Below are 13,425 nucleotides of genomic sequence, written 5' to 3'. Positions count from 1 at the left end.
GTAAAAGACCTCCGGTGGAGGTCTTTTTAGTTTTCCCGTTCCCTTATTACCTTTGCTTTTATGTAACAAACTTTTCCCTTAATGCTATGAATTTCCTTTCAGTATTACATGAATGCCTTAAATTCTTTGCCCTCCAACATTTTCACATATTCTAATTGTTTCGCCTAAAACTTTCATGTCTTCCACAATAATATTATTTCCTCATTCACACGTAGAATCGCAAGAATAACTAATTCTATGACTAGGCATTATTTTAAACAGTCACCAAAGCTATCATATAACTTCAATATTAAAGTTCAAAACATAACTTAATGGAAATTTCATTCACTAACCTTTTCATCAGAATTGATCCGCCTTCATCATTATTCAAGCACATCGCTTTCTTATTTTACTGTATATAGTAAAATACTCCTGAGTGAATCTCAAAAATTTTGTAAAGTTTAAACTTAATCAACTACTTTGGAATCATAAGGCTTTCGTGTATATAACTTAGTCAAATTTTTCATTTTTGACGTAGTTACTCATGGAAATCAAAGTCAGGATATTTGATTTCATTAATATGCTCGCGTGGAGACTTGTGCTTAGTTTGGACAAGCTTAAATCCAATTTAAGGCTGTGCTTATGAATTCGTGGCCAAATGCTCTTGTTTTAAGAGACTTACTCTTTTCTCAATTGTCTGACATCGCCCAATTGATAGACCTTAGTTGATAAGTTTCCGCTATGGGGAAAAAAATGTTACGCCCTTGAACATTTTTAAAAGGTTATGCCTCGTTAAAAACTCTCCCACCTGGGGTAGAGAAAAGAGTGCATACCTGTTTATTCATTAATATGTGATGCCCCGTTAAAAACTCTCCTTTTCAGGTAGAGAAAAGAGCACATCAAACTTAGTCTTACACAACAAACATATCCTAAACAACATGGAGAACCAACATAGTCTGTCGCACACACAACTGAAACAACTAACATAGTCTTCAACATACACAAACTGAAACACATTGTACAAACATAAAGCGAGTTGGACGAACGTCTTGCACTTCAACTGTAATAGTAACGAAGATGTTGTGCGTTCCAAGCCCTCGGTACCCTTCGCCCAGACAATTCTTCCAAATGATACGCCCCTTGTCCCAACTCTCTCCGAATTCTATAAGGTCCTTCCCAATTTGGTGACAACTTTGAATCATCTAGTCCTCTTGTCTTTCTTCTCAACACCAAATCTCCTACCTCCATCTGCCTTGGAACCACCCTTGTATTGTATCGCCTTTCTGACCTTTGCTTTACCACTGCCTGTCTCAAACGAACCTCTGCCTGAGTTTCATAAGCCAAATTCAAATCAACAAGTCTATTCATATCGTTCTGTTCTTCATTATACGTTGCCACCCTGAACGTTACATCTTGAACTTCCACTGGAATCATAGCATCAACCCCATAAGTTAACTTGAAAGGTGTTTCGCCAGTTGTAGACTGTGGAGTTGTATTGTACGCCCAAATGACGGTAATCAATTCATTTGCCCATAACCCTTTTGCTTCGCCCAAACGCTTTTTAACTCCATTCAATATCACTTTATTTGCGGACTCTACCTGTCCATTTGATTGTGGATGTTCCACCGAGGCGAAACGCATCTCAATACCCATTTCTGCACAAAAATCTTTCACACTTCTGTTAGTAAACTGTGTCCCATTGTCTGAAATGATTGTAGCTAGCACACCAAACCTGCAAATTATCTTCCTCCAATAATTTTTTTTAACTTTTTCTGCTGTTATCTTCGCCATTGATTCCGCCTCAATCCATTTAGTAAAATAATCCACTGCCACTAAGACAAATTTAACTTGTGAACCTGCTGGAGTAAAAGGCCCCAAGATATCCCCACCCCACATTGCAAATGGCCATGATGAACTCATTGAACTCAACGTCTCCGGCGGTGCTCTATGCAAATCTGCATACATCTGACACTTTTCACACTTCTTTGCATATTCCATACAATCTGACCTCAGTGTTGGCCAGTAAAACCCTGCTCTTAAGACTTTTGCTGCTAAAGATCTTTCACCTACGTGGCTTGCACACACTCCCTCATGCACTTCAAACATGATTCTGCCAGCCTCTTCTTTGGAAACACACCTCAACAGTGGAACTCTGACTCCCCTTCTATACAATTGATCGCCCAAAAGGGTGTAGTGACTTGCTTCTCGAATCTGATCCTTAGTAAATAAAAGCAAATCAGCCCCCTCAGCCTCTAAGCACAACTTGATTCGACCCATCCAATCTTGATCTATCACTATTGGAATTGCCATAACTTCTTCATTTTCAATGCTGGGACTGTTTAAGACTTCCTGAATCGCTGACTTGTTGTTTCCTGGTTTCTTGGTACTTGCTAACTTTGACAAGATATCAGCCCTCGTGTTCTCTTTCCTTGGAACATGGTTGATCTGCACTCTCGGCACCTGCTTCATCAAATTCTGAGCCTTCACCAAGTATTTGGCTAACTGTGCATCCTTCGCCTGATACTCTCCTTGGATTTGTTTGGACACTATTTATGAATCTGTCTTGATCCTGATGCTTTGTACGCCCATTTCAATTGCTAACCTCAACCTTGCAATTATAGCCTCATACTCTGCTTGATTATTACTGGCTTTAAAATCGAACTTTAAGGACTGTTCAATTGTTACGCCACCTGGTCCCTCTAAAATCACTCCAGCTCCACTACCCTTAATATTGGACGAACCATCAACTGACAAACTCCATTCACCTGACTCTTCACCTTTCTCGTCTGGAGACATTTCGTTAACAAAATCAATCAAAGTTTGTGCTTTAACCTGTCCTTTCTTCTCAAATGAGATTCCAAACTCAGAAAATTCGACAGCCCATGAAACCATCCTTCCTGCTAAATCAGACTTTTGTAACACTTGGCGAAGTGGTAAGTCAGTTTTAACTACCACTGGAAAGCCTTGAAAATAAGGTCTTAACTTCCTGGCGGATATAATCAGGGCCAAAGCAGCCTTTTCTATTTTTTGATATCTCAATTCTGCCCCTTGGAGTGCATGACTCACAAAATATATGATTCTCAGATCATCTTTAAGTTCTTGCAATAAAACCGAACTAACAGCGTTATCAGATATTGAAATAAATATTGACAGCGAAATACCTGGCACTGGCTTTGATAAAATTGGTGGTTTTGATAAGTGCCCCTTCAAACTTTGAAACACCGCTTCACACTCCTTTGTCCATTGGAACGCCTTGTTTTTCCTCAAACACTGGAAGAATGGAGCTGATTTATTTCCAGAACATGGCAAGAATCTCGCCAGAGCTGCAATTCTTCCCGTCAACTTTTGCACATCTTTCACTGAGGTGGGACTCTGGATTTCAATAATGGCCTTGCATTTATCAGGATTTGCTTCAATTCCCCTTCTTGTAATCATAAAACCCAGAAACTTTCCACTTTGAATCCCAAATGAGCACTTCTCTGGATTAAGTCTCATATTATGCTTTCTGAGCTCCCCAAAAGCCTCTCTCAAATCTGAACAATGCGTTAACATCTCGTTTGATTTCACCACCATGTCATCAACATAAATTTCCATGTTTCGCCCCACCTGTTTATCAAAAACTTTGTCCATCAACCTTTGATAAGTTGCTCCTGCATTTTTGAGTCCAAATGACATGGTTTGATAACACTAGTTCGCCTGATTCGTCATGAAAGCTGTTTTCTCCTCATCCGGTCCATACATTCTGATTTGATGGTATCCAGAGTATGCATCCATCAGGCTGAGCATTCCAAATCTAGACGCCCTATCCACAAGTTTATCAATATTTGGCAAAGGATAAGAGTCCTTCGGGCAATGTTTGTTCAAATCCGTATAGTCAGTACACATTCTCCACTTTCCATTAGCCTTTTTCACCATAACGACATTCGCCAACCACGTTGGATACTTTACTTCCCTGATAAATCCAGCTTCCAACAGCTTGTTAGTTTCTACCTTTACAGCTTCTGCTTTCTCTTCGCCCATCTTTCTTTTAAGCTGAACAATTGGCTTTGCTCTTGGATTTAAGGCTAACTTGTGACAAATAAATTCCGGATCAATTCCAGGAAGGTCTTTCGCACTCCATGCAAATAAATCCATGTTTTCAGCCAAAAGTTTAATCAACCTGTCTTGCTGACTTGCTGTTAAACTCGTGCCAACTTTCAAATTTCTTTCACCAATTGCCACTACTTTGGTTTCCTCTTCTGACATCATCTTGCTTTCTATAAACCCATCACGAGGATCCAAACTTGTTTCGCCCTGATTCATTTCAATCTCATGGACCCGATGTCCCTCTTTCACAGCTTTATTTCCCATATGACCATACTGCTTGAAGCTTTCAGAGTAACATTTTCTGGCTACGATTTGGTCAACCTTTAAGACTTCAACTCCTCCCTTGCTCAACGGATACTTGACTGTTAAATGTCTGGTAGAGATGATCGCCCCAATCTATTCAGTGAAGGCCTCCCAATAAGCACGTTGTATGGTGAAGTACATTTTACCACTAGAAACTTAATAGCAAATGTCTCCACATTTTTTCCTTCTCCAAAAATAGTACTCAACTCCACGTAACCTCCGACAAACACTTTTTCGCCAGAAAAACCCACCAAAGATCCATCATAAGGTTGCAAATCAGATTCTGTCAGCCCTAATTTTTCAAAAGCGTCTCCATAAATTAAATCTGCTGAACTCCCTTGATCCAACAATACCCTCTCAATTTCATATTCAGCGATCGTCAGCATCACCACAATTGGATCGTCTTCATGAGGCTGAACGCCCTCAAAATCTCGCACAGTAAAAGTAATATCTGGCTGGTTGGTTGCCCAACTTCCCCCCAATCATTAGAATAAACAGCATTGATTGAATGAACATACCTCTTTCGAGCTGAATTAGTTACTCCTCCACCTCGGAATCCACCAAAGATAGAATGAATTCGCTCATTCGCTCATTCGCTTTCCCCTCTGATTGTCTGTTTTGACCATCACTTTCAACTTCCTTTCCATCTCCAGTTCGCTTTGTTGAAGTTCCTGCTTCATCTGAATTGTTTCGCCCTTCAAGTTGTTTCATGCATCCAGCCTTCACCAATTTATCTATCTCTTTCTTCAATGTGAAACAGTCATCAGTATTGTGTCCTGAAATCCTATGATACTCACACCACTTCTTCTTATCCACATAACTTGTTGACGGCTTTGGTTGCCGAGGAAAACGGATAACGTTCGCCTCCAAACACGTGTGCAAAGCTTCGGTTAAATTAACCGCCAAAGGTGCTGCACGGTCATTTTGATTCTGAGTCCACGTCATCGAATGTCCTGGCCCACGCACTCCATACGGTTGAGCACGATTTTTGAAATTAGAACGGTTATCAAATCGACTGTCATAACGGTTGCGATTATTATACCCTGTATTTCCACGTTCAGTCCATCCCTTTGAATATTGATCCGTAACTGCTCCCTTCTTCGCCTCAAACTGCTATTTTTGCCCTGTAACCGCTGCATTTGGGCGGTTATTTTTGATCTGGTCGCTCTGCTCCTCCCTGATGTGTCCTTGTACCCTTTCACGTAAATGCGCCATTGTCTCCACAAGTTTTCTACTTAAATTGTTGTTTAAACCTCTCGGCTTCAAACCCAATTCAAAAGCTGCAATGCATATTTCCGGCATCTTATCCTCCAAGTGAACAGATAATTGATTGAAACACCCCATGTAAGACTGCAAAGTCTCATTTGGTCCCTGACGAACATTGAATAATGTCGCCGGAGTCACCTTTTGAGCACGACTGGTAGAAAATTGAGACAAGAACTTTGTTGATAACTCCTTGAAATTGACAATTGACCTTGAAGGCAAAGTTGTAAACCAAATCATTGCTGACTTCTTGAAAGTTGATGGTAACATTTTGCACTTCAACGCGTCTGATGCACCTACAATAACCATTTTTGTGTTAAAATACACTAAATGGTCATTTGGATCTGAATCGCCATAATAAGAATCAAGCTTTAGCGTCTTCAAATTATCTGGGACGGCGGTGTTTGCTATTTCCTCTGTGAAAGGTTGGAAATCCACCACCATCTCAGCCATTCGTCGATCGCCCTCCCGTAACCCCTGAGTCTGATTGAGATCAGTAAGTTGATTTTGTAACTGTTGATTGTGTTGACGGAGATCATTGAGATCATCCATGATCCGCTGAAGAACATCGGGAGGAACATCATTTGGTTGGACATTATTCCTCTATCCGTTCGCCCCGGATCGAGTCACCATTGCAGTGAAAAATGAAGCCTAGGAAAGTATCCTTCGGCCCCACGGTGGGCGCCAATGTTCCGGTATGGAACCACAGAACGGGCTAATCAAAACTAGAGAGCGAATACAAAGTAAACAAACAAGTAAAATGCGTGAAATGATAGGTCCCCTACCGCTTGGGCGGTGCCTGTTATTTATAGCTTGGGTTTTAGTCCGATTGGACCATGGGTTACCCGGCCCATTTAGTACATAAGTTTGGTCAGCCCAATTGTCAGATACATTGATTCGCCCATATTAGACCAACCTTGGATCAGAAATTGTCCTATATAAAGGAGAACTACCAAATAGAAAGTAGATTAGCAGTTCGCATGGTTACTATATGTGAAAAGGAGATAATTTAATTTATACCCCTTCTTTATTCTCAGTTGAAATCCTATTGCTAGTAAATATCATGTGCTCTTGCCAAGAAAAGAGACGAATTTCTAGTTAGAAATATGCTACTCGCTATGCTAAAAGTTTGTTGCTATAAAGGTTTTAAAATGTAATTACCAAAAGTTTCAATATGCTGGCTATACAAATTTAGTTAGCCTTTCAACCTCTGTTCTGTTATGCTAACTCTTGTTTTATTGTAGTTTAATGGTTAACTTGTTTATTGAAATTCAATGTTCCAAATTTATTTAATCAGTAAATTTTCTGTCCTCTCAGTTTGTACGGAATCACATGCATCCACCCTCCTAAGAAATGAGAAAGATGTAAGGAGATAGCTAGAGTCAAATTGCACAGAAAATGTTACAATAAATTAAAACTAAGAGAATAATACTTTATTCACACTTCAATTCCACTCAAACATAAAATAAGATAAGAAGAAAAAATAATGAACAAGTTAAGCAAAGGACACTCAAGACATGTTGTTATCTCTTTCTGGCTTATTAATTTCTGTTTTTGGTATATTATTAAAAAAATATGAACTACAATTAAATAGAGGGAATCGGCTTAATCAAGCACTCTTTTGTTGTGTGTAATATCATATATATGAAGAAAAATTAAGTGAAAATGAGATGAAAAAAATTAGTGTAGATAAATGCAATAAGTGCATGGCCCCTGTTCTTCAATTCACTGTGAAGATTCCTCTTAAAAACTCTATAGGGCAGTCATTTCTTGATTTACAAGCATTGTGAAATAAACAAACAATTAAAATTTGACATTGTACCACCGTGTAGCAGAATGTGGTTCAGACACATCACTATAAATTAATATAATGCCAAATTTATAATATAAGGCTTAAGCAAGAAAAGATCCACATTAATTAAGTTGACACGTGATACTCTGTCAGCAATTCAAACAAAGCAGCTTCAGTTCAGAATCTGATAATGTATTGTTTTATGATACCTTTGAAAACTGTAAACATTGTTATCCAATGCGTGCATCCAGGGAAGACATGGGAAAAAAAAAAACTAAGACTGACACGAAACACTATTAATGCACAAGTACCGCTATGGAGATTAATTGGAGGAGATAACGAAGAATAGGGATCTGTAGGCAGGGCAACCCTAATATTTATCATCACATCAGAATTGATATATAGTATTGCTGCGGGCATGGATTTCTTTTGTGTGTCCATTTTCTATATATATGAACCATAAAGGGTAATATTTACTATACATTTTCTCGCATGTTTGCAAATTTTAAGAGTTTGGGTGGAAGGGGGATCTCCTACTTCGTCTACTCTACAATGAAATAAATCTAAAACTATTATCATTTTTTTGTATTGTTTTTAATGAATTTGATACGTGTAGGGCCCAAAACTATGGTGAAGGCCATGAAGTGTGAAGTGTTTTACAATTGCGATGATGTGTAATGTAGTCTAAAAATTTTAAGGTATTTGGACTTGGAACACATAAGTAAACACTTATTTAATTACTTGGTGAACCCACTCATATTGTATAGTGTATACCACTTGTTGGGTTTGGTGTGAGCTTCAATCCAAAAACCTTAAGGCAATTGGACCCCCAACACCAACACTGATAAACTTTTGAATAGCTCTTGAACTGAATAGTGTGGGACTAGTTTATTGTTATTTCATCACCCCCTCAAGTCTAATTGGAGTAGTCGAGTTAAATTTGCTTTGCTTGGGTTTGTACTCAAGTGAAATCTCTAAGGCTTTCGTCGTTGGCTTGTGCTCTTTTTGTGTGAATCTGAGTCATAGATGCTCATAGTCAGGGGTGGATCTATGTTAAAAAGGAGGGCGGTAATTGTCCCCACGACATTTTCATATATTCTTCTACTAATATATGATAGTAATAGTTTATTGGTACCAATATATTTTGTACTAATATTATAATTGCCCCCACATCATATGCCCCGCACACTTATATGTCATCACATTAATCATTTTTTATTAGTATTAGTGCAGTTCCAAACTTCCGGTCACTTCACACGTTGAAATTTTCACATGTGAAAAAATTTTCATCTTGAAATTGTGTCAATCTTCACATGTATGTAATAATTAAAAAGATATAGGTGAGACCTATTAGATATTTATGAAGAGAGAGATAGGTAACAATGAGAGAACATATATAAGAGAATTTTCACTTGAGATGAACTTTAATTTTTATACGCAAATGTTAGTGGTTAGTTGTTAGTAAGTTAGAAAATCCCTTCAAATTTCCCTTTCAAGATTCGAACCCCGGACCTTCCCTTCCCCAACCCTTATGTTCCCTGGCTCTTACCACTTGAGCTAACCCTCGGGGACACTTGAGAGGAACATGATTCAATGTTATCATGTTTCATGAGAACGAAATAGAGTAGTTAGCCGGTTAGCTGAACAATCAATGAGCTAGATTTTTGTTTGCATTGTATTAGATAATCTTCTTTGGGATTGTAGATATCAATTTCATTCACAATGTCTACCTTAGTTTAAAAATTTTGACCCCCTTTTTTTTAAAAAAAAAATTATGTGTTAAAATCACATGTAATGTTACCCCCCACAAAGTAAATTTATGAATCAGTCCTCACCTATCTCTAGTTACTGTTCTTGATAGATTGTTCTTTAGTCCATTTTTTTGTTTTTTTAACTTTTTTTATCGTGGGTTGTTAGGCAAGTGAGCTCAGATACAATTTGTTGGGTTTGATGCATGCAAGGCCCAAAACTATGTTGAAGGTTTTGGGACTAGAGAGTTGGCGTGTAATATAGTCCAAAAACCATGAAGTATTTGGACTTGAAACACCCAAATAAATATGTACTCATTTACTCCGTGAACCCACCGCTATGGTGTTAACTTTCATTAATTTTTCGCAAAGTCTTAGAACATTTTTCTTAAAAGAGATCATAAAAGGTGAATATTCTTAAAGTATATTTTATTTTAATTTTGGAAATATCATTATTACTTCCTTTAATTGCAATTTTTTTACTTTAATTCGCAAGCATAATGTTATATTTAAAGATAATGTAAACAAAATACGTTTTGAGTATTTCCTACACTAAAAAAAACTAAATATATACATAATAAAAGTCTAGAGAAGATTACAAACACGTGGCTACATGGCAGAAACACAAAGAGTGAAGACCAGATGAAGACACTAGATCTATTCATCATCTGAAAAGGAAATCTAATCAAAGTACTACATAAGTGGTCTGATTGAGCAGTTGTCTCTCTCTTTGCTCTTTTTATCCTTCCCATCAGTCTCTGCAACGCTAAGGGTCCTATCCACTATGATAGGATTCCTAAAAGTACCAAAATTCTCTTCCCTAGTAAACATAGCCCTCGTTCTGGAAGTGGTGATGAACCTAGGGCCACTTCCAGCGGGTACTTGTGATTTGTGAAGTATGTGTAGGCAAAATGTACAAGAGGATGTTATAGATGGTGGGGAGTTGAGGCAGGTGCTGGTGGTAGTACAAGTGGAGGCATATGAGGTGAGGATGGTGGGGGTGGTGCAAAGGGCTCTACATAGTCAGGATTAAAAGCGTGCGGTGGAAGATAGGATGAGAATGATCTAGGAAGTGGATTGAGATAACCAGATGATACTAAGTTTGACAGACGATACCAAAACACGGACATACCTCCATATGTAAAAAGTCCTGATGCGGGACCAATGTCTCATCCCAAAGGTGATACAAAATCAGCAAGGATGGTCTCGGAAAGCGGCAAAGCCATCGGTATACATGTCAATAACTGAAATAACCACCACAAGGGTGAGGTACATACAACATATACATGGACAAGACTGTAAAGACATTCTAAAAGAAATTATGTTAACTCAACTACATGGCAAGAGCACAATCAGAATGTTCAAGATGAAATAAGGATTAATTCAATATAATGGATGCTAAGAAGGTCACCTTTTCTAGTGTCAATTATTCTATCTCTCACCTCTTACATGTACGAGCAAAATGATAATATAATTGATACAAACATGTATCACAATTCATGTATGTTGGGCCCCACGCTTTTCATATGCCTTAATAACTTTTGGTTTCTCTCAAGGGTCACTGATCTACCACTATCATCTAACCGAGCTTTGTAATACCTTATTATCTTTCATTTAGAAAAATACAGATACTATGAGTCTTTCTCATAGCATTAGTCGAGCCCTGGGATCACTCCAGGTCTAATGGCGTGCTAGACCACTAGATTTTCCCCAAGGCTTCCATCTTTGAAATCACCACCTCAGGTATCTCAATCTCCCACACCGAGTGCACAATGGTCTAACATGGTGACTACTTAAAAATATGTTGATTTAGCGTTGACCATGACATGGATGCTAAATTTGAAAAGTTGGCGAAGATCATCACTATATGGTAACTGGTGCCCTTGGAAATTCTCACCACTATTTACCTTAAACAAATTCATTTAAAAAATTCATAGGATTGTTGATACAAGGTGAAGCTCGCTTTACTAGCACAATTGTTTAAGGAATCCTACCCAACTTTGAGCAAAGGTCCCAATCGAATTTCAAACAAATAGAAAAAAAAATTATGGTGGGAGAAATATTAAAACCATTGCATAACATGTTGGAACATCTAATAAAGGCTTAGAAATTAGGATGAAGTTGAGTAAGGAGAACATTCAAAAGTTGGAGAATAGAGCATTTAAACTCTGAATGGAATCCTAACACTTAGAGCGTTAAAAAATATCTCGTACATATATGTAAGGTGCGAAGCTAAGTCATTAAATCAGCCAAGGCAAATAGACTCGCCCATTTGACATGTTTCGATAATCATCTAATCATCATAACCATCGTGAGAAAAGGCAAGGCTTCTCATCAAACTGATAATATCCGTTGTAGTTGTATATTTCAAGTAACACACTGAAATTTCTTTATTCACCAAGAAAATGTCAATCGGGGGTAGAGGAAGAAGCGTCATTTAATTTCTAACCATAGGGTTCATGGAGCCAGAGGCGCTTTGGTCTATCATGATGAACCCTTTCATGGGGAAACATTTATGAAAATCAATTTTTTTACACGGAAATCATTTCTTAAAAGTTACTTTTTAAACTGATTATGTGTAAGATCTTTTCGTGCATGTAGGTTTTGCAGAAATGGAAGTACGTAAATAGATGAACGGAAGGCAACAATCACTCATTGGAGTTTTGAAAATAAGAAATATGGGTGGAGAGCACGTCGCGAAGAAAGTCGGAGACAATTCACGGATGATAGGAGTAACAAAGAGGATGACATGGTGAACAATGACTTCTCGGGAAAAATGAAGGAAATGAGAAATGAGAGGTTTAAATAGAAAATTTCTCATTTTTTAAAAATGCGCGTGTGACGCCTGTTCGAATCATTCAATACTAGTGTTCTTTACCCGTGCATTGCACGGCGATTAAATTTATTTGAAAGATAAATCAGTAGAAATATGTTTTAACTTAGTTTAGATTTTTTTTAGTATGTAAAACAGATATGGAACCGAACATATGATACAAACAGGTAGATGAATGAATGGACAACATTAAATATATTAATTTGATGAGGATGTATAAACCTCACACTGTCAACACTTGAATAGTATTAAGAACCAAGTTTTTAAGGAATGCATTACATTGAAATTGAAATAAGATAAACATAACAATGACAACGACATGAACGCTTATTAGAAGTTGCAGTCCATGATTAATGATAAAAACTCCATAATCGATCTTGTTGTCAATCAAGTAAATTTGAACTATAGAACCTACAAAGGCAAAAATTTATATAAGAGTAATAATAATTAACCAATACAAATATAAACTGTATAATTTGAAAATGTTAAACAAACCTTATAAAAGTGTCAATAAACCTTCAAATTAGATGATCAATAAGCTGCTTGGCATTTTTTTATGCTGTCAAAAATAAAATTAAAAACCATATCAGTTTTCCTATTAATGAAATTTAATTTGAAATTATTTGTAAGATAAAAAAGCACTTACATGTCAAATATTATCGAAGACTTCTTGATACACCACGTTGCGTGTAGTGTTAGATACAACTCCTTCGTCATCTATGATGAGCATCTTCAACCCTTTTTCTAGATTTAACTCTAGAAAGTGTAACATATAGCTGTCCGTGAGTAAAGACAGACCTTGGCAAATACAGTCCAACATGAGATAAAGATTGCCCCTGACTTTTATTTATAGTCATTGCAAAACATAAAGTAATTGGGAATTGTCTGCGCTGAAATTTGAATGGAATGTCAGAATTAGATGGAGTTAAACTCATCCTTGGAATAAATGTTGTTTCGCCCATCTTGTTTCCATTTAAAACAGTAGCAACAATTATATAGTTAGTCAATGTTTTGACTATCATTTGAGTGCCATTACAGCTTGGTCAATGTTTTGAATGAGCATGATCGGGACACCAAATTTTAGTTTAATCGCATGGTTTGGAATTCCAGAGCATTTGAAATCATTTAAGAATTCTGATGTAAATCATTCCGCATTGACACCCGAATCTTCGTCTGACTTGCACAGAGTATCACAACTCAAATATTCTGTTTCATCACCAGGAATCATTGCTAACATAAAGTTGTTGATTTCCTCTACACTTTCAAGTGTTGGTGCAAGGATCGCTCTTTCTTGAAAGAATGATTTTTTTTGCAAATTATGCGCAAGTTTCGGATATGCAAAATTAACTAATTCAAGCAACGGTTCCTTACACTGTTCAATAAGAATATCTTGAGGAATCTCAATAAGTGTTTCTTCCTCA

The 13,425-nt window shown here is 37.4% G+C and overlaps 1 protein-coding gene across 1 annotated transcript; it reads right to left on the bottom strand.

The window, feature by feature from the left end:
• Nucleotides 1-1,035: 1,035 nt before the first annotated feature.
• Nucleotides 1,036-2,448, bottom strand: LOC130727374 (uncharacterized). The gene is made up of 2 exons (XM_057578486.1): nucleotides 1,836-2,448; nucleotides 1,036-1,682 (listed from the first exon to the last, which is right to left on the bottom strand). The coding sequence occupies exons 1-2, from the start codon at nucleotides 2,446-2,448 to the stop codon at nucleotides 1,036-1,038; spliced, it is 1,260 nt and encodes a 419-aa protein (XP_057434469.1).
• Between the last annotated feature and the right edge of the window lie 10,977 nt (nucleotides 2,449-13,425).

Source organism: Lotus japonicus, chromosome 1 (genome assembly GCF_012489685.1).
Source record: "Lotus japonicus ecotype B-129 chromosome 1, LjGifu_v1.2".
Classification (NCBI taxonomy): Eukaryota; Viridiplantae; Streptophyta; class Magnoliopsida; order Fabales; family Fabaceae; genus Lotus; species Lotus japonicus.
This window is presented reverse-complemented; position numbering and strand designations above follow the sequence as displayed.